The sequence below is a fragment of the Anser cygnoides genome, chromosome 7 (genome assembly GCF_040182565.1).
Source record: "Anser cygnoides isolate HZ-2024a breed goose chromosome 7, Taihu_goose_T2T_genome, whole genome shotgun sequence".
Taxonomy (NCBI): Eukaryota; Metazoa; Chordata; class Aves; order Anseriformes; family Anatidae; genus Anser; species Anser cygnoides.
The window spans coordinates 24,370,454-24,395,678 of NC_089879.1; the positions used below are offsets into that span (position 1 = coordinate 24,370,454).

The following is a 25,225-nucleotide window of genomic DNA, read 5'->3' on the forward strand; positions in this document are numbered from 1 at the left end:
GCCGCCGCCATGACACCGCCTCCACAGCGCCGCCGCCATGACGCGGTCGCCTCAGCGCCGCCATGTCGCGACAGCCTCAGCGCCCCTCAGAGGCGGAGCGCGGCCTGCGGCCCGGCTCTTATGGCGGGGGACGGAGCTCCGGGCGAGGACGTGGTTCGCTATCGCCTCTTCGCGGTGGGGCCTGGAGGCGAGGAGCTGCTGCGGGGCTGCGCCCGGGGCATCGCGGAGCGCCTGGCGCCGCTGCTGGCCGCCTACATCTGGCAGCGGCAGCCGTTCCGCCTGCGCTATGTGCCGCCGCGGGGTGAGCCCGGGGGAACGGGGCGAAGGGGCACAGAGAGGGACCGGGGGGGGGGGGGGGGGTGCTGAGCCGCTTCGTTTCTCGTGTTTTATCTTGTTTTCTCTCTGTGCCCGGCCAGGCGACACGCCGGAGCACCTGGGCGGCAGCACGCTGTTCGGGGATAACGTGGAGGACGAGTGGTTCGTCGTGTACCTGCTGCGGGAGATCACCAGGGCGTTCCCGCTGCTGGCGGCCAGGTGCGGGCGGCCCTGGGGCGGCGGCGGTCGGGGCGGGGGGCGCCGAGGGGCCTGAGCCTGGCCCCGGGCGGCTTCACCCTCAGGTAAACCCCTTTCTCCTTGGCCAGGGTCGACGACAATGACGGGGAGTTCCTGCTGATAGAGGCGGCCGAGTTCCTCCCCAAGTGGCTCAGTCCTGAGAACAGCGACAATAGGGTGCGTACGGCCCCGGGGCTGCCTTGGATCCCCTCAGCCCAAGTGGTCTGGAAAGGACTTGGCAGTATTCTTCTCAGGAGCGCTCTTGCATCTACCCCGGCTTCCTAGCTCAGATGTAGCCACTCATGTTTTTTCCTCCCATGTTCTCAAGTGCTCAGATATGAGGGTTTACTGCCTGGACTGATGGTTTTATCCTGTCCTGTTCTTCAACAGTTAGGTTAGACTGTCTTGTTCTCCTGAAGCAAATCTCCGGTTGAAGAGAGGCTTTTGGTATTGCTGGTGTTAAGGAAATCAGATTTAGTGAAATACATATTTTGAAATAGTAGTATTATTATTTTTTTTAATTTATTGGTTAGATCATGGTTTCTGGCAGCTGTATTTATATCATCTCCCATTTAAAAAAAACAAAGTTGTTTCCTGTGTTATTTCATTATTTGTACTTCAGTAATCTGTGTTTAAACAAATAGATTCTTGTATGAAACTAAATTTTGCATTGCTTGGTGTGTGACTGTTCTTATTCTGTCTGATGAGACTGTTACTGTCTGCCAGGTGTTTTTTTATAAAGGAGAACTGCACATCATTCCGCTGTCAGAGACTCAAGAGCAGGAGGACTGTGAGCCATCTGCTGCCAGCCCAACAATCTCGCAGGCATTAAGGCTGTTGTCCACCCGGTCGGAGGAGTTCCTGGCTGCAGAACCCATTCGAGCAGCGGTGTATAAACGCATCAGTGGGTATGTGGATGGCTTCATTTGGTGTTCTGTAGCAGTAAGTTTTGATTTTGTGCTGTCTGGATAACTGTATTGCATTCACTCATTTTCCTGTTAGCTGTGACAAATTTGCTTCCTTTTCAGAAGCCACCTGCTAGAGGTTTTTCTGTGGCTCTCTGCTAAGGGGGGGACTGCTGTCCTGTAAGCTGTGGCGTTACCTGGGGTCTTTGGTAGTGGTTTACTGCTGCAATACCACACCTGACAGTGGCAGGAATTTCTGTTCTTTCACATACTTCTTGTACTGATTGGTGAGGAAATCTGAAAGTTATGTGAGTCTTTAGGAGTTCTTTTGGGAAAGGAAAAGGTTTGCACACTGCTGTGTAGAACCAACATGCTTTTCTGAGCATCACCTAGTGACAGGTGTGGTCAGCATTGCACGGTATTTTCTGCAGGGATTTGGCAGTGTGAGCCCGATGCCCTCAGTGCAGCAAAGGATACTGTAGAGCTGGACATGGTAGTCAAGTTCACACTGATTCATCTTAACAGTGTGGGGATTAAATTTTTATTAGCAATGTATTTCGGATTTTTTTTTTTTAAACAGATACTTCAAGTGGTAGATTAGCTGAATTTTAACTTTATTTCAAAATAACCTTCTGGCACATGGCCCATAGAACAATTTAATGTTAATGTGAAATTGGGAACAATAATTAAAAAGGAGTGGTTTCGGCTTGCTATATACTTCATACAGTATGTTGCTATTGTATGATGCAGGTATCCAGAGAAAATTCAGGCCTCATTCCACCGAGCCCACTGCTACCTTCCGGCAGGCATCGTGGCAGTGCTGAAGCAGCGCCCTTCGCTGGTGGCTGCAGCAGTGCAGGCCTTTTACCTGCGGGATCCCGTAGACTTACGAGCATGTCGCACTTTTCAAACTTTTCCTCCAGAGCAGCGTGTGATGACCACAGTAAGTCATCCCTCTAATGCAACTTGTTGCATTAGACTTCATTTGCATTAAACTTCATTTAATGAAGTTCTGTGATTGAGTTAGATAAATACCTGGATTTCACTTTTAAAATAGCATGTTCTCTGATGTATTTTTTCCTTTCATAAATGTGTAGTTGATTTTGTTAATAGCTTTTCTGCCCTCAGATTGGCATGGCTAGACTTTCAAATGGCTAAACACAAGTTAAGCCTCTCTGAAATCAGAGGGTGCTGCTAACAGCTCATTTGCTGAAGGGCTTGCTGAGTAAACTGGTCTGGTTCTGTGATCTGAGCAGCTTGACAGCACTGCCAGCCAGCATAGAGGTGCCCCTAAGTGTCCCTTGATGGTTATTCCCAGCAATACTTATTCGCAGTGGCTCCATGAAAGCTCTTATATGAAGTGGAATATTGACCAAAGAATGTTGCCTGATGCATTTGCATATAGTGTTGTACCCTAGGCTCTTTAAAATTTGACTCGCAAGTTTATTTTCAACTTTTAGGATGATTTTGGTTTTGAAATCTCAGCTTTAGTGTTGTGAACTGAGGAGGCCTTAAATTTACGCACACCTTTTTGGAATAAATATTGAGGGTTTTTTAATGTATTTAGACTGAAGTGCATGTTTACTTAGGAGATGCTGGAAACTTGGAATATTCTTTGTAAAATCTGAAAAGTGACACCTCTTAGGCAAATACATGTATTTTGAATATCATCCGAGGTATTGTCTTAATATAGGTACTTTAAAATACAATTTGGATGGAACTGTTGGGAAGTTGATGCCCATACAGAGCACACTCACCAGTGATTTTTTTTTTCTTTGCTTTGGCTTTTTCAGGTTACATTCACCAAGTGTTTATATGCGCAACTTGTGCAGCAGAAGTTTGTCCCGGACAGACGCAGTGGATACACCCTGCCCCTCCCATCTCACCCTCAGTACAAAGCCTATGAGCTGGGCATGAAACTGGTAATTATTTTGTATGTATTTTATATTTAGTCTGTTTAGTTTGGTGTTTGCATGTGTCCGAGAAGTGACTCTGTGCTTGTAAGTTGTCTGATTGTACAGAAAAATATGAACAACTTAGCAGATCCCATTTTTCTGTAAATACAATGCTGTGGGCGGTTTCTTTTACAGAATAGGAAACTCCTATACCTCCACCCCTGGAAACCATCCCAATCAGGATTCACATGGTTTTATTTCCATTGCTGAGCTGGTGTTAAACCCAGTTAGTTTTCTTTTAAGTAGTATCAACAATGGTTTCCATCTTAGGATAGATGAGATCTGTTTTAGCCTCTGTCTGAAGCAGTGCATCCTTTCACGTTCAAAGTTCTTGCCCAAACACCATAAGCAGCAAGTTTCTATGGACTGAATTTACATTTCAGTTTAGAGCTCTGCCTCCTGTGTGCTAAGCATGCATCAAAACTGCAAGTGCCATGCCTCAAGTGCCAGAGCTCAAAGGAGGAGGTTAAATGCCAGTACAGCCCATGACCCTGTCCTGCACCTCCTGCACCAGGCACGTCCAGCTTCTTACAGTGCATCTTTGCTGCACAGAGAAAACATAAGCAATAGCCGAGGTGGAAATGGGGTGGGATTTGTCTGTGTGAAGTGCAGAAGGGGTACTGGTACAGTGTGCCCTGGGGCCCTGCTGCAGATAGAAATGCAGCCACGTGTTTTCTCACAGATATCAAGAGTCTGAGCTTTTTTCTTCTGAAATTTCCTGTCCTGAGATTTGTGCCTCAGTGCACCAGGTTTGTATCCACAAAATGTGCAGGTTAGGCAACTTGGCAGTTCAGCACAGAATATAAATGCAGATGAAGTATTGGCGCTTACTTGAGGAGTAGCTGGTGAACTGTAGATCTGTATTCTGGTTTGCTTCTCAGTGACTTGCCCCTGTGGACAAGCTTTGTATGTCAGGTCTCAGTGCCTTGCTTTGGAAGTTGGAATCTGTCTTTCTGCAGCAATAATGAACCATTTTGACTTTGCAACCATCTTTGGTATCTGTGTCTCAAATGGCAGAATCAGGAACTCGGCGATAGGGAGTTCATGCAGTCATGTAAAGGTGCACTTAAATTTCACATCTTGAGAACAGTTTGTTGCATTGCTTATACAGGCTCATGGCTTTGAAATTCTGTGCTCCAAGTCCAGCAAAGCATCTCCTGATTCCAAGAGAAATGAGTGTAGTGGTCCTGTGTGGGAGAGATTCCTCAACGGCCTGAAGGAGAAGGATTATTTCAAGGTGAAGTAATGTGTGTGTGCGCAAATGCACATGCATGCATCTTTTATGCATTCCAGGAAACAAACAAACAAAACCCAATATTTTAGCTCTTGAGCTTGTGTAAGTACTTAAAGCAGGTTAAGAAGGTTTTTGGGCAGACCTGTGCGGTGCCAGGAGTTGGATTTGATGATCCTTATGGGTCCCTTCCAACTCGGGATATTCAATGAATCTACGATTCTATGAAATCTAATGTTTCTGTCTATGGAAAGTGAATGAATATCTCTAAAGGAAGTATGTGCAGTTTGTTCCTATTTGAAATGAATGCATTTCTTTTGGAAATTAGAAAGGGAAAAGCAGGATTTGGGTATGAATTCCTGTATCTAAAGAAAGGGGTAATACACTTGGAAGAAAGGAAGCCACAGTGTGGTTGTGTGTCAATATAGATGTTTCCACTGTTTTTTCTTTCACCTGCATGCATTGATAACTAAATGGTCTTAAAAATCTATGTGTAATACCCCCAAAAATCCCATTCGGACCTATGTAAATTATTACAAATATAAATTGGAAAGCAATATTACCTATTTGGATTTTCAGCACTCAATTTCTGTGAGGCAAACAATTGTCGTTACGAAATCTGGCTGTGAAAAAGGAAGCGGAGGGAGAATTGCTTAGATTCATACGTGTTACTTCCATTAAATAGGGAGAAATGGAAGGCTCTGCAAAGTACATGGAGCTGTTGCGTATGGCAGAAGATTACTTCCAGCAATCTGTTACTAAGGCAGAAAGGTAAGAGCAACTTGGAATCAGTGCATACACAGAACCTACAAGTATCTTAACTAAGGTGGTTTTTGGAGAAGGTATTGAAAAAAAAACATAACAAACTGAACCTTTTTCTCCATTGCACACTTAATGTAGCTGCTGTGGCTAGGGCATATGAGTATTAATTCCTCTGGATCACTCTGTTAGTAGAAGCTACTGCTTGAGTAGCTGTTTATCTTGTGTTTTTTTTTTTTTAAAGTATTAAGCTATTCAAAGTGAGTTAAGAGGTGATGGAAAAGCATTATTCATTACATTGGTTGGCTGTGGAACTTGTTTTAAGTTTCATTGAGAAGCAATCCCAGTGAATGATAAATATGGAGTAATCTGTCTCCTTTACTCGAGACAGGCAGCTGGCTGTAGATTCCTCCAGAAGATCAAATCCAAAAAATAAATCATTGCAGAACTATTTGAGGATTTGCCAGTTCATAATATCTTGACTGTAGTTGCTTGAAGTTCCAGTTTGTGCTGTTTGGGATCTGGCTATCCAAAAGTTTATCAAGACAAAGTAAACATTAGGAACAAAGGAAGCGGAAGAGAAATGGGCTTTGGAGTCATCATCAAGGAATTACAGCAATCTACTGTGTCTTATTTTGGTAGATACTGTCTGTATAGTGACCTGGTACTTCCCCATGATTTGCTTATCATCTTTGACATATTTGCATGGAAGGAGTAATGAGGAATTTGCATGAAAACATGCATATAGAGTGTCAGATGCCATTGGCATTGTAATGTGAGTAAAAATTCATTTCAGTAAATTGAATTGTTTTCCTTCTAGCTGTGTTGAAGTGAGCCCAGGTGATGAAATCTTGACATTGCTACAGACAACAACCTTTGATGTGAAGGAATTTGAGAGAGAAGCAGCTTGCCTTCCTTTGGAGGATGGTGAGCAGGATGGAGCAGGGGTGGTGTCTTGCTATCCCAAATGATGATTATTTGTAGGGAGAGAGGGGGAATGTTCAAAAACTGTACAATTTCTGTATCTACTTAACTCATCTCCTGTCCTGAGACTGCTAGAGGTGTTATTCGAGGGCAGCCATTTAAGATCGGGGCAGCCAGTGTATTTGTATAAGCCATAAGGCATGGGGTTGTTAATCGGTAAGATATGCAATCCAGTTTCTGATTTGATAGCGCTAGGTCAGGAACACCATGCACGCATATACCAGATCAAGTACTTTGTGTCATCTGTCTACCAGATAGAAAGTTTTGAAACATTACACGACATGGAACTGATTCCAGTACTGACAGTACAAAGTTAATTTGTATCTGGCCCATTCTGATGGCCCACATAAGACCAGCATAAATGTTGTTATTGGATGGTTTGACTCATTTAATCAAAATATAGCTGGTGCCAGTGTGTAGTACAGGTCACAACTGTATTTCTGGATGATCTTCTAAAGCACTAAAACCAAGTCTGAACTCTGTTTTTCTCAGCCTCTCACTACCTTATACCTTGTGTTATCAAGTATGAGCATGAAAACTTAATCCTGCAAAATAAGTGAGCTGCAAATGCTAGCGGTACTCTCTACCATCTAGGTTGGGACGTGTGGGCTAGCAGACGTGTGCGCAAATAGAAAGTATGTCCTATGTTCTTTCAGATGACAGTTGGCTGGAGATTTCTCCAGATGATCTAGATAAGATGCTGAAGGAGGCAACAAATGAGTTCCATCCTTCCTCAGATGATGATGAAGAAGAGCAGAAATATGACTTGGAAACAGTTGCTGAAAGTATGAAGGCTTTTGTGTCCAAGGTGTCAACGCATGAAGGAGCAGAAATGCCATGGTACTAGTATTTTTAAGTTTGGAATCTGGTGTGGGATGTGTTTTCATTCTGTTAGAACCCTTTCATCTGTAACGCAGAGGATTGATGTTTGAAAGTACTGATACCTACATACTTTGAAACTAACTTGGTGACCACTCTTGACAATGGTGCAGGTAAAAATGGTGGAAGATGCTCTATTTTTCAGAGCTCTTACTTAGCTTTGTGGGTTTGGTTTCATTTTAACCCTTTTCACTTGAAGGGTTACTGCTTTCTCTTACCATGTTTCTAGCACTATTAAAATGTACATCTTAAGACAGATCATTTTTGAAGTTTTTCTGCCATGAAAGAAAAACTATTCAAGCTGCTAAGATGGCTTTAATGAAGCTGTACAGAAATAAACTGTAACTTACTTTCAGGGAATCTGAAATTACGACTTGATTTTTGTGGTACAGCTCTATCTAGATGTCCTGTAGAAAAGAATTTTGAACATACTGTGCCTGTTTCTGCACCAAGGCACATGCTGTGCACCCAGAAGCAGGAAAAAAGAATCACTGTGGATCCCTCTCATTGTTCCCGACAGTGGAAAAGAAGTGCTCATTGAAGAGACTTGACTATGTAGGCAACAGCAGAATGCAAATAAATTAATTGGTGGAGTTAAGAAAGTGCATGTGAATGTTGTTTGGACAGGCCTTTAATTTTAAAAACAGAGCTAGGAAGTAGCATATTGTCCAGGTTCTTCTTAATAACTTCTGTATTGCTGGGTAAGCTACATCAGGCGTGAAGGGGCGATTTATGCTCTTACCTGGTTGGCCCTTTCTAAGTGGTGTGAGAGCTTGACTTTGATAGCGTTAGTGTCAATGTCTGATGTAATGCAAGCTTCTTCTGTTATTTAAAAAAACAAAACCAGCCAACCAAAAAAAGGCCAGCACTGAGCTTGATGAGAGAGACCAGGATGAAGCCTTCAATGTCCTTCCTAGGCAGGAGACCTCAGAGATTCTCAGTTACTTAACTCTTTACCTAGGTTATGACACCACCACTTGACTCCAGAAGGATGCCAGGCCTACTTATTTTGGTAATATTCAGTGCGATTTTTGTTGGGCCAGTCAGAACAGTTAAAGTTGTTGGCTTTCTTTTCTCCTTCAGCCAAACGTTCCTCCACTAGCTGTTTCATTGCTGGTTCATACAGGCCGCAGACTTTTAAGCCCTTCCTGGGCCATCAGTTCAAATGTCCCAGCTTCAATCTAGGCTTGAGAGAAATCAGTGTATCATTTAGTCTGTGTCAGGCTTATGCAAGCATAAAAGCTTAGTTTATTTAAAAAAATATCTTTTATTTCAGGTCATCTGATGAGGCCCACGTTACCTTTGATGTAGATTCTTTTACAAAGGCGTTAGACAGAATTTTAGGTGAGATCGCTGCTTTATTTCTTTTGTCAGAATATTCCATGGTTATTTAGTGTCTCTGGGTTTTCTGATGACCTGTGGGCACTGTGCTGATTTGTTTGCTGTCTGTACTTACACAAAATAATAAACAGGGGCGGACTCGGAAGAGCTGGATTCTGATGACCTGGATGAAGAGGAGGACTTTAACTTCCCAGATGAGGATGATGAAGACTTAGATGCTGAAAATCAAAGGCAAGAGCAGAAGGTACTGCCTAATGAACTTATAGGCAGTCTCAAGTCATATATGGATGAGATGGACCGTGAACTGGCACACACCAATGTTGGGAGAAGTTTCACCACCCAAAAGAAAGGGGTAAGTATCCCTTGAGTTCTTGTTTGTAGCACAGTAATTTTGAGAGCTTTAGCAGGAAGAGGAAATACGCTAAAATTAGTCATTCCAAGTAATGCGATCAACATGTGTCCTCTAACCACGTGCTAACTAATTACTAAAAAATAAAAAAAATTCTTAAGTGCAAACAAATTTGCTGCAGTTGCACTGTGGTATTTTTTTTGAAACAAAAACTTAGCTAAGCTTTAACTTGCATTGATTCCAAGGCTTGGTTTCATTTCCTTGCAAGCTGCAGTTTGACTTCTTACGTTTCCGTAGCAGATTACTCCCATAGGAAACTGAGCCAGGACTCACTCACCCTCTATGTCCTTCTCTTGGAACTTAAGCTGTATGATAGAAAGTACTGATTTCTAACTGGCATGAGCATTTGTTGATTAAATTCCTGTCTCTCAAGGCAGGTTGGAACATTCTGAGCTTAGTTGGCAGCAGAACTGCTTGCTTTTTTGCGTTCTTTTGTTTTCTGATTTTTTTCCCCTTTCCTGTGGTTTGTACGACTTGTCTTGATGAAACTTTTTTTTTGTATTTACTACAGGCAAGCTCTGCTAAAGCAACTACATCTCAAGATGCTGGCCCCGATTCGGAAGCTGAAGATGCTGAGTTGACACCTGTTGATGTGGATATGAACCTAGTAGCTAACCTGCTTGAATCCTATAGTGCTCAGGCTGGACTGGCAGGACCCACCTCCAACATTTTACAGAGCATGGGGGTATATTTACCTGAGAATGCAGATCAGATCGGTTTTAATAAGGGAGCAACAGAATAAGAGACTGTCTTCATTCAGAAGACATGGCTGATTGGGGAAGGAAGCACAGAAAGAGTAGCAGTATTTGGAAGAAGAGACAAAAGGTTTGAATTTAAAGCATTTTATGCGTTAGTTATGTGTGACTTTAAAGATGCAAAGTGAATTTACGTGGAAAAGCTGTCTATTTGAATACTGCCATGGGCAGGATTAGGATTTTTCCAGTGCTGATAAGTTTTCAGAAAACTGCAAGATGATGTGACTTGAATGAAACTCTTACTACAAAACCCATCTTTAAAGTTGACATTCCAATTTGCTGTGCTTCTAAAGTGTCCTTTGCCCATTATGAGGTGGTTTCAGTATCTGGAAAGCAGTTCATGTTCTGGAAGTGCTGTTGCATACAGAGGGAGACAGAGAAATACCATGGGATAGAAACAGTGTTCTCTTACAGATTTGGGGACACTGATTAAATAGATGTTCAGCAGACGCTGAACATTGTGGCTTTTCCAAAAGTACAAATGCTTCATTGTAAGAACTTCTGATAATTGCTGTAAGAACGTTTTTTTATTAATTAGGAGTATTTGAAGGGTAATTGAGTATGTAAATACTTTTATAAGTATTTTTTGAATTTATTTAAATAAAAACAGAAGTGCAACTTGGATTGCTGGAGCTCCTTTTTTCTTTGAAGGTATGCGTAACTTCCTCAGCGCAGTATCGGAAGTTCTTGGAGTTAAAGCATTTTCATAATTGGGCATTTTTTGGATTCCGTTATTGCTGAATGTTGGTAGTGTGCCAGCAATGTATGAGCCCAGTCTGAATGGTTTCAGTTGTGTGTGGGTTGTTTCTTTCTTTTTTTTTTTTTTTTTTTTTTTTTTTTCAAATACAGAAAATGTAGCCAGGAGCTCAGCATGTTGCTTTCACATAGAACAAATAATCTATTCTGGATATGAAGACTTAGTTTTAACCAGATAAATATGAAAGAAAATACGTAGAAATTCTTGTGTTACAGAGAGCAAGAAGGCAGACCTGCCAGAGTTGAACTGGGTTTCTGCAAGTCTTTTCTATTTTTCCTTCTGCACAACAATTAATGAAGTATCTTAGCCAGTAGAAGAGAAGCTTAATGGCTGAACCATTTATATTTTATTTTTGCAACATATTCAGAAAAACAGTGCTCAATGATACAAAAGCATGATTGATCCTGAAGGTATGCCTAACTGCTTTTAGAGGACCGAGTTGTTATTCTTGGTATTAAGGTTTGGAGTCTGTTTAGTTCAAGTCTTTGTTTTAAATGTTTGGCATTATATTACCTGACAATGCAGCAAAAGTTGTTTCTGTGTTCAAAGTGGAGGCTTGTTGGATGACAGGTTTCAGTATGCCATGAAGCTTCCTTTGCCAATGAAGCTTGACAGAAAATTCTTGGAATGTGACACATCAGCACAATTTCACTGAAACTCATGAGACCACGACAATTTACATGGAACACTTGCTCGCTGACTTCTCTACTGATCTATATTATGGTTGTGTTTTTTTTTTTTGCATTTTTTTCTTTTTGTTGTTGGTTGTGGTGGTTTGTTTTGGTTTTTTTCTTTTTTTTTTTTTTGGAAATGATGAATACCTTGTAAAATGTCCCAGTACAGTGTCAAAAACATGGAGTTTCTGTACATGAATGAATGAAGTGAATGTGTACAGGGAGTGTGGTGGCTGTGCTACCTCCACATCTGGCCCCTGTTGATGCTGTGTGAGATGCTTTGTCAGCAGCTTATAGAGAGTACTGGTGAGCTGGGCAGGGATTAGAGATGGAAAGCAAGAGTTAGGGGGTATAAAGATGCTGCTAAAGTCAGAGGAGTTTGGATTGCAGAGTGGTGAGGTGGAATAGGATGGGATTAGACAACTTTACACTGGAAACCAGAAACTGAGTAACAATTCTTGAATCGAGCAGGCAAGGATAACCAGCAGTTAGTGGCGGAAAATGGGTGTACTTGAATGTTGAAAAGGATTTACGTTTTAAGAGGGAACATAATGGTGAAGCTACATAACTTTCTCCACTGAGTAGTTTAACCAACTTAGACACCTGCAAAAATATGTACTACCAAAAATAAGTTCAGTTTGAAGAGTGTGATCAAGTTTGAACTCTCCTTGGCCTGTACTGTACAAAAGGTCAAAAAATGGATCAAAAGACTCTTCTAATGTATTATCTGAAAAAAGAACTTCTGAGCTGATGTTCAGAACAAAGCAGCTCTTCTGGAGGCACTTAGCTACTCATGCTTCTTGGGTAATCTTACTTTTCCATCAGCTGGACTGTTATTTCTGTGAGGCTGTGCTTATCCCAACTCTTTACATTTGTTTAGCAGTCTCACAGTGGAGACCTTCAGGACTGGAATTACTCACAGTAGAATTTGCCATCTAAGAATAAGCACTTCTACTGCTTTGAAGTAGTATATGAGGCATTTCTGCTTTCAATTTTGAAAGAATATTTTCAGCGGAGGAAGCCTGATGGAATTAATTAAGGAAGTCAAGTGCAGCATGGTTCCCTTTCAGCGGCTTGCTATCAAAGTTTCCATTATATTCTAAATTTGTTTAACTAGTACTGCATTCCAGCACAATTTATTCACTTTGCTCACTTGAGTATCTGCCTTTTGTACCACCCTGTTTATCCTAGAACTCCTGACCCTTCCCAGAAATGCACTTTTCTTGTTTGTGGCTTGATCTCTGGAGCCCCAGTTTTGAATGGGGCAGTTGTTGACTAGTACGTTTCCAGCAAGGAAACAAACAAACAAGTAATGCGTCTTTCATCTTGTAGAGATGAGATCAAAATGAATCCCAGGAGGCAGTAGAGACCTTTAACTTGTGAAAACTCTTCTGAACACCTGGGCAGTTTGGCTGTTGCCACTTTTCCCGCTGCTCAGCTTTCTGGAGGAAATGGGAAGCTAAGAAAGAGCCTCTCATTCCTCTGAGCAGAGGGGGTGCAGTTCAGCTCAGAGCTCAGCAGCTCACAGGCCCACCGTGCTTTCAGCATGAGTCTAATTCCGTTGTGGGCACTGGGGAGAAGGGGCTGCTCAGGAGGAGCAGTGTTTAAGTACAGCTGGCTGTGTGCAGATGCAGTTTGGTGCTTCAGTCGGTTTCCTGTAAGTAAACTGTTTGCAGAGTCCTTGCTGTGTGAGTGGATGTAAGCCTCCCCTGTTGATCCATGAAGGATCTCTTCCCAGCACGGTGCTTTTCTCCTGCTTGCCTTTCCAGCCCTTCCAATGTAACGTAGTAATAACAATTACCACCAGGACATGTTCTTTGCAATGGTGGCAAAGCAATTTTTATGAATGTTTGCACAGCTCCTGCTGCAGCTACGGACGTAATTTTTTTGAGAAACTGATTTTTACTTTTAATAGCAGCAGGAGCCAGGGTAGGCCCTTTGTACCATCCCGTGGGATGCCGCAGCAACAACTGCCCCCCCCCCCCCCCCCCTTCAGCTTTTATGTCTTGGAATGGAACACAAGTACATCTGCGCTGGCAGGTCCAAGATAGAAACTTACGTCTTTCTCCAACTTTGTTTTATTCCCCTAAGAAAATATTACTGTGGAGGGCAGTTGGGATTCTTGGTATAAACAACTAAATACACACTCACTTTAAAAACAAAACAAAACCTGAACTGCTCAAGAATACAAAGAGTCCAGAGTGTGAAGCCTTAACTGATGTGTGTTGACTGTGTTCCTCAGCCACCAGCAAGATTCCCACCTCATGAGGATGGATAAGATTTCCTTTTACAGATTCTGGGTGCTGATAATGAACTCAACAGCAAAATCTGTGCCTTTAGGGCAAATGACTGGGATTGTTGATGCAGTCATGTTTCAGTTTGTCTTGTGTATGAACTCTTACAGTAACACACAGGCAACCTGCCCCGTAGAAGTAGGACAGAAACGTGCAGATGCAGACATACATGCTGACTGAGCTTCCAGACGAGGAAACCGTCCTGGGGAGTGCAGTGCTGTGACTTCTTCGAAAGTGAGACTGTAGCTAAGGAGCTAAGTCATCCATGGAGATAGAAGAAATCCTGTGTGTCTCTGCGTCGACTGTGGATTGCCATTTGTTTGAAACAGAGCCTGTACTGAAGCAGGTTGGTCCTCCCAGATGGAGGACTTCGCAAGCATATGAGGATGGGAAGTGAAGAGCAAAGCTCATGGGAAGGTAGGCCTTTGTTTATCCAGGATAAAAAAAAAAAAAAAAAGGCAGGTGTCTTGAGCAGTGTTGCAGATAGGAGGCAGAAAAGGAGGCATTTCCAGTAGAGACATCATAATTTGGTGGGGAAAAAGGAGTCATGAAATCCAATGGCTGCAGTGATGTTAATCTAACTTATTTCAGACTAGCTCCTTTGTTTTTCACTTGGTAAGAGTTATTAACCTTACCTGCAGTTATAGGGCCATAAAGTTACAGAGCCGATGAAGGATTAAAATGTGAAATGAAACTGTATCCCGTTGATTGATGATGCCCAAAGGCTGAGAACTTATTTAAGAAATACACGGTTTTATCCCTTCTCTTTTCTGCAGATCTTTCTTGTCTCTTCTAGTTTACTTTTCAGCAGTAGTACTCCCTTTGGCAGTTCCAGTTTGGTCTTGAAATGGAATATAATCCAGTTTTGGCGTTCTCCAGGTTGTGTTCTGACAACAGCCATATTTAACGATCATATTTCCTTCAGGTCACTGCTGCGTACTCCTTGAGAATGTAGACGTATTCTTTCGCTAATAAAAACTCTCCAGGTTCTTGTTTTTCCTAGCAGAATTGCTGAATTTTGTGTGGTTTCCTTATGCTTTTGCTGGGTTCATGTTACACAAATCAATCAACAGTGTTTCACGGATGAAGCTGCTTAACTGCTCTCATCCTGGTCCAACATATTCTCATTTAGCATCCAGACCGCTGCGTCCCCTGCTACGTATGAATATTCAGCTTCTCGTTCCTTAGATGATCTTGTTGAGATTCTTACACTATTTATGAAAACTATGCATGAAATTGCTGCTGTCCCTTTCCCAAACCTTGTCTCTTCTGCTGCTAATCTCCTAGAAAGTCTTCTGGGTTCCCTTGCAGTGTTTCCACTCAGAGTAGGCTCTTTTTGCATTTCCTGCCATTATAAAGACCTTACTGTGTATCACTCTTTTTCCCACTCACTTTAAAACTTAATGAAAAGTCTCTTCCGTGCCTTGCTTCCCAACCTCCCATTCTGGTATTTCTCTCTGTAGCTGTGTTTTGTTCCAGTGTGACGTTTTGCAGGGAGTGCTGTGTAAAAGACACCATGAATTGTCAAATACCTGCACGAGGACCAGTGGGGAAGGATGCTCCATCTGCGTTCTCTGTTCCCGTGCTGCTACTGCTCTCCCTGTGAGGAAGCTGCGGAGGCTTTGTGCTTCTGTTCCTGTGGCCTTTCTCTTATTTGAGACAGCTGATGCCCCCTCCAGTGTCTTCATGTGATGATGATTCTGGATCTCACTGAGAGAATGCATCTGATTATCTACAAAATACTGCTGATGGGTCTTAAAGAAAAGTGCAAGTGACACCGTTTCTAGATGAGCAGCCCGGACTCTGTTTAACAGAAGTAGGTTTGGCAGTGTTTGATCATGGCCAGGTGTGTGCATTGTTGCATGAATGACAGCTGGCACCATTTTTTCCCATACACAGATGTGTGCCATCTGTTCCTAAGCTGAAGAGTGAACAAGTTCGAAATGGAAGCTGAAGGCTGGGGCAGCTGAATTCACTTCAGCAGGGCTTCAAGCTGAAGCACAGCAATGCCATTTGTGTATTTACAAGTTGTTCTGACAACCTGTCCCTTGCAGCTGCCAGAGTTGAGCTGCTCATGGTAACTTGAAAAACGGTTACCTGAAAAATGACTTCAACATGGTCCTGTTGTCAGGGTGTTCCATTAAGGGCTGCTGTCCTCTCAGGCTGAACACTAGATTCAGCATGTGTCCCTCGTGTCTCAGAGCATGCTTTAAGGTGAGCTCATTTCTTGATACAAGAGCTTCCTCCTTGACCTCCAGTGCTGTCTGCCGTTCACAGTGGATGAGTAACCCTCCTGGCAGGAAATTGTGACCTTTCTGTGCAGCAGCGGGGCACCCAAGATGATAGGAGAACATGTGTTAAGCGAAGCAAATAATCTCGGCCCTCATCGTAACCAGGTAGGATTTTTTCTGAGCTCCCTCAGTCAGAGGTAGACAAGAGGTGTCATGTGGCTTGGTTACTGTAATCCTCTGCTGGCACCTGTTGGAGGTGAACATAACTTTTATGCCCTGCTGCTGTAGGTCAGTAGGCAGGAATGCTGCTCTGAACCTGCCTGTGTTTCTGAAAAACTGTTTAAAAAAAACACCTTGTAATGAATCAGATCAGTGGTATTTTCTATCTGCCCATGTATCTTGCTGACTGGGAACAACACCATGTAAACAACTGGGGAGCAACTTGAAGGGCCACAGGGCGACTGCTCTTTAGTGCTAGCTCTTGCTCTAAGTTCAAGCCCCTGCACTCTCTGAAAGCCACAGTATTTCTGCGATTGATATAAGTTAATTGTCCCCAATGAGGATTCATTTAACAGATGTGTTTTTGAGAGAGTTATGTTGCTACATCCCTTTTGCCTGCTTTCCCTTTTACAGGGAAAATCCCTGTTGTGTTTTGTTGAAGAAGCATCTGTCAGGAATTGCCTCTTCCTTTTTCCAGGTCACCTCCCTTTAGGGTGCGTGTTCTGTCTTGACTGCAGTGAGTATTGCTAGGTTTGTGAGGCAAATTCAAGCGAGAACAATGTCTCTCTCATCTTGTTTTTCTGTCCTGTTCTTAACTGTATATTGCCTAAATTCACTCCTGCTTTCTTAACATCAGGAATAGAAGCCACCATTGATTGTTTCATGCCTAAGTCAAAAGGATATGGGTTAAAGATTTTTTTAAAAGCAGATTAAAACATAAGGCCCTTTAAATGGTATGGTAGGAATGCTGCTTTGGAGTTGTGCTTGCTCTACAAAAATGTATAAAAGTAGATTGAAAAGATTTATTGATTGAAGTGATTTATTGAAAATCTAAAGGAACGTACAGACATTTAAAGCTGAATTCTAAAAGGTGAGTCAGAAGTAAATGCTTTTCCTCTAACAGGAACAAAAGAGGTTGATGAAATCAGAAAAAGCCTGGTACAGTCAGAATATGAGTAGAGCTGCAACTCTTAGAGCTCTACTCAAGCGTGTGGGTATCTGGCAGCCTCAAATCTACAAATACATACTGTAAATTAGAAAAACAGCCGCATACTCACCAAGTTCAGATTGCTGCAGAATTCACACAGGCATTCCTCCTCTCTCTCATGTGTACTACTTTTTGACGCTTTTACTTTTCAGTCCTCTTTCTGCCACAGAGAGCAGATCACAGGATATTCAAAAAGTACTGAGCACATCATCAAGGTGTTTGTTGTAAGCTGGAAGCAAGCCTGGGCCACGTTATTGAATGCATAGGGGAGAGTTGGGAGGCCAGTAAGAAGAACTAGGAAGGGGCATGAGAAGCTGGAATATCCTGCTGGCTCGTATCTAACTCTTCAATATTTTCACTGCAGACAAGGGGAAGAAAGGAGTGAGGCTGAAAATGAAAATGGCACATTCCAGAGATGAGAGATAAATGATGGGGGGTTAAAATGGTGAGATGGAAGAGAAAGCAGGAGGAACTACCACAAAGAGAGGAGGCGAGACAAATTTCAAAGGAAACTGGATGCAGGAGACCTACAGTTAAGTTCAGAGGTGTGGGGGTGTGTGTGGAGTGTCTGGTTGGGTTGGAGGGGAGGCATAAGCAGTGCCTTTGTGTACCAGACTACATTCCCACTGGGATGAATGCCAAATCTGCCAAACGTGAAAAACATGCTCTGACACGGGTCTTCTATTGCTGAGAGTTAGTAGGGGTGGAAAAGCTGTTTGCACGTGCCACCATGGCCTGAGAGAAGCCCCTCCCAACCTCCTGAAGTAAAATTAACCTGAGGAAATGAAACGTGTCTGAACTGTGTGAGACAGTCTTTTTACTTATTGTTCAGATGTCAGGACTCCAAATTTTTACAATGCTCAAAGAAGTCCTTCACTTGCAATAGATCCTAGTGCCGGCAGACAGCGATACAGCCCTGTTTCCCCGTCAAGTATTTGTACCGATGGCTTTGCAGTCTTGGCATTTGAGCAGCGGCCAAGTGAGTAGGAAGGACTGTCAGCCTGAAACAGCAGCAGATCCCTCCATCTGCCTCTTTTACTAGGCTTTCCTTTCCCAGGCTCTCTCTTTGTCACTCTCTCCCTTCAGAGAAGCGATACTTCTGCTCTTGTTTTACTGATAAAGTTCTCCAGGCAAGCCCCAGATTTTTGGCACAGGATAAGAGGCACTTGGCCTTTCGGGATTTTGTTTCTGTTGGAAGTGCAGTCTTCCTTGCAGCAGTTCCTCTCAGCATTATTTGGGTTCTAACGTGCTCGTAGGTTGATTTGCTCTTCCATTCTCTACCACCAGGTAGCTCTGTTCTCTCTTCCTCAGGATGGAAGTATCACGCTGTGCCTTACTGGTAGGGAAAATGGTGTCTCCACAAGTATTTTTAGTTGCTCAGACAAACCATCAAAGTAGGAGTCTGCTTAACATTTGCAAAAAATTAACATATTTTATACAAAACTGGAAGAATTGATGGAAAGGGGAACAGAAGAAAGGGAGAGCATTGAGGCAGTGGCTTTTCTATTGTTTTTTTTGATTGTCATTCCATATACATGTGAACACTGAAAGGCAACTCTCCCTTAATATAGGAAAATTGTGGGTTCAACTATCCACCCAAGAGTTCCAGATGGATAAACTGGAGGAAAAGGGGACATAACTGCCAGGGGCTTACTGTTCTCCTGATTGCTGGGCAACACCTGCAGCAGGTGACACTAAGTTTCGTGCTTTGGGACTGAGAATTTTATTGCATATTTACTGCAAGTCATGGGATCTCCAAGGTCCAGTGTACAAGGAGTTGCCCAGAGACGACCAGTTTAGAAATGGCTTTGTACGTCTGTGTATCCAAGTGTAAGACTGCCATCAGTCTGGTGCTACCCCCACCATAAGACACTCTGTCTTCAGTAGCTTTGGAAGCTTTTACATAAAGCTTTTGTAATTCTGGCAGAGTCGCAGACTTGATGAAGTCTTTACACCTAGGTCGGCCGGGAGGTCTGCTGTTTAACCCACTCGTTGATCAGCTTGTGAGCAATGGCCTGCTTGGGAGGAAACCAGGGTAAAAAACTACCGTCATCTTGCTTTGAAGATGTGTGATCTCTCTTGAGCCCCTCCAAGACTTCTTCCAGGCCAAACCAACGGGCTTCTTCCAGTTCCAGGCTGTTCATACTGATCTGGAAAAAATTAGGAGAGTGCCAGTTCCTTAAATCAGCTTTAAATGTGGGCAGCAGTGCCTTGTTCTTGCACCCACAAAGATCCCAAGCTAGAATGCCTGGAGTGCTTAATCCATGCCTGAATTAAGTGTTGATGCCAACCCAGGGGAGGACGTGACTATTGGTTTCCTTAGGGAAGCCACAAATCAGTTAGCCCTATTCCATCGTGGCACTGGCCTGCAAAGGACCAATGAGCACAGTAATTAATGTAGCAGAAGCTGCTTTTTTTTTATAGCAAATGTGTTATTAATACTAGACTGTGCCTCCTCTGCAAAGTTCAGAGGAAAAAAACATAGGGACGCTGTGCTCTGTGCTTGTATATACAGCGACCTGTGCCAAACCTTGTGTGTTGCAACAGAAGATGTGATGATTTTCAAGTCTCGTATTCACTTGTAGAAAGCTAACTGAAAACAGCACTTTTAGAGGCTCTGATGCTCTCCAAACTAAAGTCTGTGCACCAAACTAGATCTTGCTATGTAAGGTGGGTAGTGAAATGCTTCAGGGGAATCCGAGCCTGCTCACCTCAGTCTGCTTTCCCCCCACCAACGCATGACAGGCTATCATTAAGCAGCTGCTGGGAAAGGGCCAGTGCTGGGAGGCCGAGTACAGGAAGGACTGCACCTCCAGGCCCACCTCTTCGGCCACCTCTCGCCGCAGTGCCTCCTCCACACTTTCACCTGGAAGCAACCACAGGTAGGTGAGGACAGCCTGGCCTCAGGGCAGCAAACTGTGGCAAGAAGATGTGAATAGGCTCCTTTCTCAGGTGTTCCAGCCCTGGCTGTTCGAGCAGGAGCTCTGACTGTGCTGACCTGCGAATGCCTGCCATCAAGATGCTCGATTAAATCAACCATGCTTACCTCCCTTAACCAGAGGCATCAGACACACTTTTGGTTCTGTCTGTATGCATCTGGTGGACAGAACATTGCTGCCCCTCTTCATCGTTTCCCTTTTTAAGCCATTTTCCCTCTAAGAGGTCTGAGTTTCTTTCTTTTCTGAGCCAGAGACACAAAATAGGCTAAGAAGTATCTGGGGGCTCTAACCTGGGGAATCTATTACCTGAATATACTATAATGGGCTACAGCGGCTGATACATACCCATAATTCTCCTGTTCTCTTGTATACAGCTATTTTGAACTCTGAGTAACAACACTGATTCAGTATTTTTTCCCCCTGGTATCACCTCTGTGCCCTTTCTCCTTTGTGAACAGACCTTCGGTTGATGTCCCACGGTTCTGCCCCACGCCCTGCACGTCTGAGGCTACCACAGTGGATGAGAGCCCACCTTACCCAGGTCACAGAAGCCTGACAGAGCGGTGTACATCCCCTGAGGGAACGAGGGCTGTCGTGTAAGGAGGCACCGGCTGCCATCAGACACCAGGGTGATAACCACTGGAGACATCTAGAAAATGCATCAAAATGCAGAGGAAGAAGTTCAGACCAAACAAGTAAGTGCCAGTGGTTCCTTTTCCTAGCTCCACGAGTGTCCAACTACATGGAAGGAAATCCTGCTGCCTTGTACAGATTCCTCTCCGTACCACTGCTCAGGTGCTTACCTGTGGATAGTAAGTTATTCCACTGGCATGGCAGACTCGCTTGCTGCCAGCTATGTTTTTCTGAGTGGGCTGCCCAGTTTTGCTACAGTACTGGTGGGACTCGTGCCACCGGAGAAGGGCCTGGGCCTGTGAACACCAAGAGAAATACAAATTTACACCTGGAGCAGTCTCCCTGAGTGACTCTGTCTTTTCCCCATCATGCTGTTATATGGATAAATTCTCATTGAGTCTCGAAGTCTACAAAAAGTAAACAAAATGTGGGCACTGCTTTGAAAAATGGCAGGTTTTGGAATCGGTGTTTCATGTTTATTGCTTTAGCATCCAAATTTCAGCAGGTCAAGGGAAGGTGGGGGAAGAGTTGTTCCTTATTGGGATGTAATGGGAGTAGTTGAGTTTCACACACAGGTCTTTTCTTAGGGCTTCCAAACATAGGGCATCTGGATAGGAACTCACAGATTGTAAGTAAGCAGTTTTAAAAGAGCAGCTCTGAGAGAAGACCTGTAAGGCTGTTCTTGGAATTCAGTTTGCCAAGAAGACTACAGAAAAACCGGGTACAAAGTGGGATTGCTGTGACTGCTGCTGCTGAGATCAGTACGTTTCATGCTGGGCATACAGCAGGTTGATGCTAAGTGGCTAATTTCTGCAGTCGTTTTTGAACGACTTGTCTGTGTCTCTTCCCGTTGCAGTTTACTTTTGGGACAGCAAATCTGGGAGAATTGCTATAACTTTTAGTGCCTACTGAAAACACACAGTAGGTACCTCCACAATACGTATTGAATCATGGAACAATGTGGGAGACAAGGAAATGTTAGAAATCACTTCATAAAGGTTACAATAATAATAGTAATTCTGTACTGTACCGAGGCCAGCAAAGGAGAATCCTTCACATCCACTACAAAGAGAGCCTTTCGTAAGTCAGTGAACGATCCCTGAAGTTCAGACTCAATGACTGATTTTTCCAAGGCTCCTGCTTAAAAAACAACAACAAATCTCTGATCTCATAAACTGCAGTTCTCATCCCAATTTTACGCCCTTCATTGTTCCGGTGTACAATTTCTGGAAGTTCCCATGGAAGTGACATCACCTCAGTGGTAACACATGCCCAAACGTTAAGTGACCTGCAAACAGCCCACCTTTACTAACGCGCACACAGGGACAGCAGGGCAGCTTTGTGGCTCTCAACCACCGTGCTCACAGCAGCTCCTACAGAGACTCGACTGAGTTCTCTTGAGCAGTAAATATTGACCCAGCGTGGAAAAAGGATGCTGCCTCAGCAGCACTTTCATCTCAGTGCATCAAATGTGATGCCAACGCAGGTCGAAGAGGAGTCATCCCAACCTAAATCCAGGGCGAAGTGTGGTACATGCTCGTCTGAACAGCCGATCAGCACTGACTTCTCTATCCACTGTTCAGTCTCTTTCAATTTCTCGAGGATCCTTTTCATCTCTAAACAGCAAGAGAAAGGGGAAGAAAAAGCTGTAAGGAAAGCGAATTTGTGCAAACATGATGCTCTTTCTGCATCTCTCATGTGAGAGAGGTGCCAGAGAAATTGTCCCACACCAAAGGAGACTGGAAGCCTGGCTTTCTCCTTAGCTGTTGTATCTTTTGACCGTGTTAAATTAAAAACGCAAATGTTTTAATGCTTAGGGAACAGCTTTCCATTCTGTTTCTCTCTTACAGCATCTGATACCTTTCTCTCAAAACTTCTCCCTGCTTTGCTGGTAAAACCTTGCTGCTTGTTTTCTTCCCAGCTCTTTCTCTTCAGAAGTTGCAGTCCCAAATATTTAAAGTGGATAATCTCAAACCAGATCACGCATGTATTGATATTGTATGTATGTGAAGAGCATGAGCTCATGTCCACATGCTAAGGTTTTAACTCTAAATAGCCTTTAGTTGTTAACAAAAAGCATGCTGCGTATAACGGGATGTTCCGTGCACATCTTGATAGATTTTCAACCCCATGTCAGGTATTGCTTATTGCACATGAGCCTGTATCGTTTGAGCTGCGTGATCCAGGAGACGTCTCTTTCTGGACTCCTGCTTACCTGCCGCACTGAGCTGTGGTAGCAGATATTTCTTCCCAACCTTCTGCAAGAAGGGTGAGAGATTGTGAAAGAGGTAGAAAGTTCCTGAGGTCTGGGCTTGTCTACAAAAGCCATCATCTTCCTTTAGCTCATTTAAGTATCTGCAGTAAGAAAAGAATGGGGAAGATGAATTCAAGATCGTGCTGAGATTACCTGTGCTGCACTTATTTGGACACATTTACTTCAGGCTGATCAGACAGTATGGATTTTGTCTTCCGCAAGCTTCTAGGGTGTTTGACAGCTGGATCTACTCTTTGGTGGCCTGTAGCTTCCAGCAAAGGTGCCACCTTGCAAAAAATACTGCATTTCCTACTAGCTAGGACAGCAAGCATAGGCAGTCATTGAACTGTTACAGGATAAACCCCCAGGTTAGATTTAGGTAGGGCTGCTTGTGATAGTGGACAGGAGTGCCAAACGCTGGTCTTCTCAGTGTAAACAAGAATTAGGTGAGAACTCACCTCATTTTTTTAACATAGGTAGAGTGAAACCTGCAGAAGAGAGAGGAAGCTCTTCTGTACACTGCTTGATAAATCGCAGCCATGACCAACGCCCACAGGTAGCTGTCTCTGCCTAAAAAGAGAAGCACAGAATAGAAACAGTGGCCCTGCAAAGTTGCATTTGGTTTAAAAGCTGCAACAACCCAATGCCACCAGAAATCTCCCGCTTACAGTGTCTGCAGAACACTAGCATTTGCTTTCTTAAATGCTTTTTAAAATGATCAGTTTGGTCTTAGTCTCTAGTCACAAATCAAACCCAGTTCCAGCACTTTTTAAGACAATTCCGAGATACCTCGGTTTGTTGCCATCTGTGAGTGTGCACAGAAGGTCTTAGAGTGCTGTAAGATGAGGTTAAGTATTCCTGTCCTCAACTCCTGTACCGGTGGGATAAAGAGCAGCGAAAGCAGCTGCTCGCTCGTTTGTTTCCTACGCAGTTGTAATGGCCTTGATCCAATTGAACATCCTATTGCAGCAAACAGTAGGGCTGTGGGAAAGGCAGCAATGCCAGAAGAGAATGAAAGACAAAATATCAGCTGCGGAAAAGAATTCCTGGAGCTAGACGAGAGACAGCAGTCGCAGCTGAATTGGATCATCTCCAACTGTCAATGCTTTTTGTGCCAAAGGATCCTACCACATTTTCAGCTCAGGCAGTCACAGACTGCAGTTTGAACTCAGCGTCAGGATGTCAGAAAACAGCCAGAAATGCTTCCATCTCTAGCACTCATCTGAAATAAAAATGAACTATGATTCACGATCCTTAACAATTATTTTGGATATTTCGCTTTTCAGCCACAGGTCTCGAGGCCCTCGAAGGAGGAGGAAGTTACGTTTGCTTCGTTTCACAGACTGAGACATGTAAGCCGTGCCAAGGAAGAGCCTGCGAGTCCTTCCCTTCAGTAAGGTCAGTGATGGCTCCCAGGCCTTCCCGCTGCCTGAGCAGAGGCTCCTGTCAGTAAGGGGAGGCAGCTTCTGTACCCAGCGGCATGGAGAGGAGAGGTGATGTCACGTTGCCTCATGGCTTCCAACATCTCTGCCCCAGATGCCTCTCTCCCACTGGTGTGGTCCCCACCAGGACGGTCCCTGGGGAGGCAGGCCAGCCTAGCCTGCTGTAAAAGCCTCTGGGAGAGCAGCGTCCCCGCAGTGGGAGCTTGGCACGCCTCCCCGGATCGGGCAGACGCATGCGAGGGCCGCAGCTGTCACAGAGACCACGCCTGAAGCTGCTTTGTGGCGGGGCGATTACGTGTCCGTGATTTCTCCACCCCCGCGTCTCGCATAGCCTAGTTTGCAAAAACCTCCAGCGCTACACGCAGCCAGTGTTGTATCGAGGGGGAGTTTACAAACAGCTCTGTACTTTGCTCTGGAATGGGCAAGAGGAAAAGCTTGTACCTGGAAGGGTGAAATGCAGCACACGCACAGCTTTAACCCCTTCCTTTCTCAGACACACGCTGCCAGATTTGGGTAAGGATCATTGAAAACTCAGAAGGTAAAAACTTGATCTGAGGAGGCCAGCCCAAACTTCCCTGTCGTGCCTGTAAATCTCATCTATCTTGTACAGCCGGCAGGAGGTGCATCTAGGTCTGTCGTTTCCCAAGCATTTTTCCGACTTACTGCGCTCTGTGCAGAAGGTGTGCTACCTCCAGCAGCAGGAAACCACTCGAAAGTCCCCCGCTGACCTCAGTTTGAAGCACTGCTCCTACAGCAAACAGAGGAGCAGCTGTCTTACTGAGTTGCTCTTCCCCCCGGGGGAGCTCTGGGAAATGTAGTTCTGCACGGGCTGCTCAGAAACCCTTGACACAGCTAGGTGGCTGACGGGTGCCTGCTCCGGATTCTGATCAGCTCCCAGAGCTAGTGAGACTGAGAGTAGACTCTGTTTTTCACAGCTGCTTCATTCTGTCAGAAACCCACGTGCTGCATTTTGTCAAACAGAAGTTATTACGAGAACAATGCTACTGCAGTAATTTGAGCTGTT

General features: G+C 44.0%; 2 protein-coding genes across 5 annotated transcripts; one reads left to right on the forward strand and one right to left on the reverse strand.

Annotated features, from left to right (window-relative positions):
- Positions 1–9: 9 nt before the first annotated feature.
- On the forward strand, positions 10–10,394 carry ECD (ecdysoneless cell cycle regulator). The gene is made up of 13 exons (XM_048069407.2): positions 10–301; positions 417–534; positions 642–729; positions 1,279–1,460; positions 2,208–2,400; positions 3,251–3,379; positions 4,524–4,649; positions 5,329–5,414; positions 6,223–6,329; positions 7,043–7,226; positions 8,542–8,609; positions 8,738–8,958; positions 9,527–10,394. The coding sequence occupies exons 1-13, from the start codon at positions 10–12 to the stop codon at positions 9,755–9,757; spliced, it is 2,025 nt and encodes a 674-aa protein (XP_047925364.1). The 3' UTR covers positions 9,758–10,394.
- Positions 10,395–13,443: 3,049 nt separating this feature from the next.
- Positions 13,444–25,019, reverse strand: NUDT13 (nudix hydrolase 13). Of its 4 annotated transcripts, XR_010832700.1 has the most exons (10): positions 23,549–24,844; positions 23,218–23,329; positions 22,721–22,860; positions 22,014–22,121; positions 21,536–21,642; positions 20,676–20,801; positions 20,410–20,521; positions 19,645–19,799; positions 17,004–19,083; positions 13,444–15,973 (listed from the first exon to the last, which is right to left on the reverse strand). XR_010832700.1 is itself a non-coding variant. In XM_067000281.1 (9 exons), the coding sequence occupies exons 1-9, from the start codon at positions 23,847–23,849 to the stop codon at positions 18,889–18,891; spliced, it is 1,356 nt and encodes a 451-aa protein (XP_066856382.1). In that variant the 5' UTR covers positions 23,850–24,844; the 3' UTR covers positions 16,675–18,888. The 4 variants fall into 4 exon arrangements, 3 of the variants coding, with proteins under 3 accessions (XP_066856383.1, XP_066856382.1, XP_013027905.2); XM_067000281.1 differs by lacking the exon at positions 13,444–15,973 and having other exon boundaries at positions 16,675–19,083; XM_013172451.3 differs by lacking the exons at positions 13,444–15,973; positions 23,549–24,844 and adding an exon at positions 24,865–25,019 and having other exon boundaries at positions 16,679–19,083.
- Between the last annotated feature and the right edge of the window lie 206 nt (positions 25,020–25,225).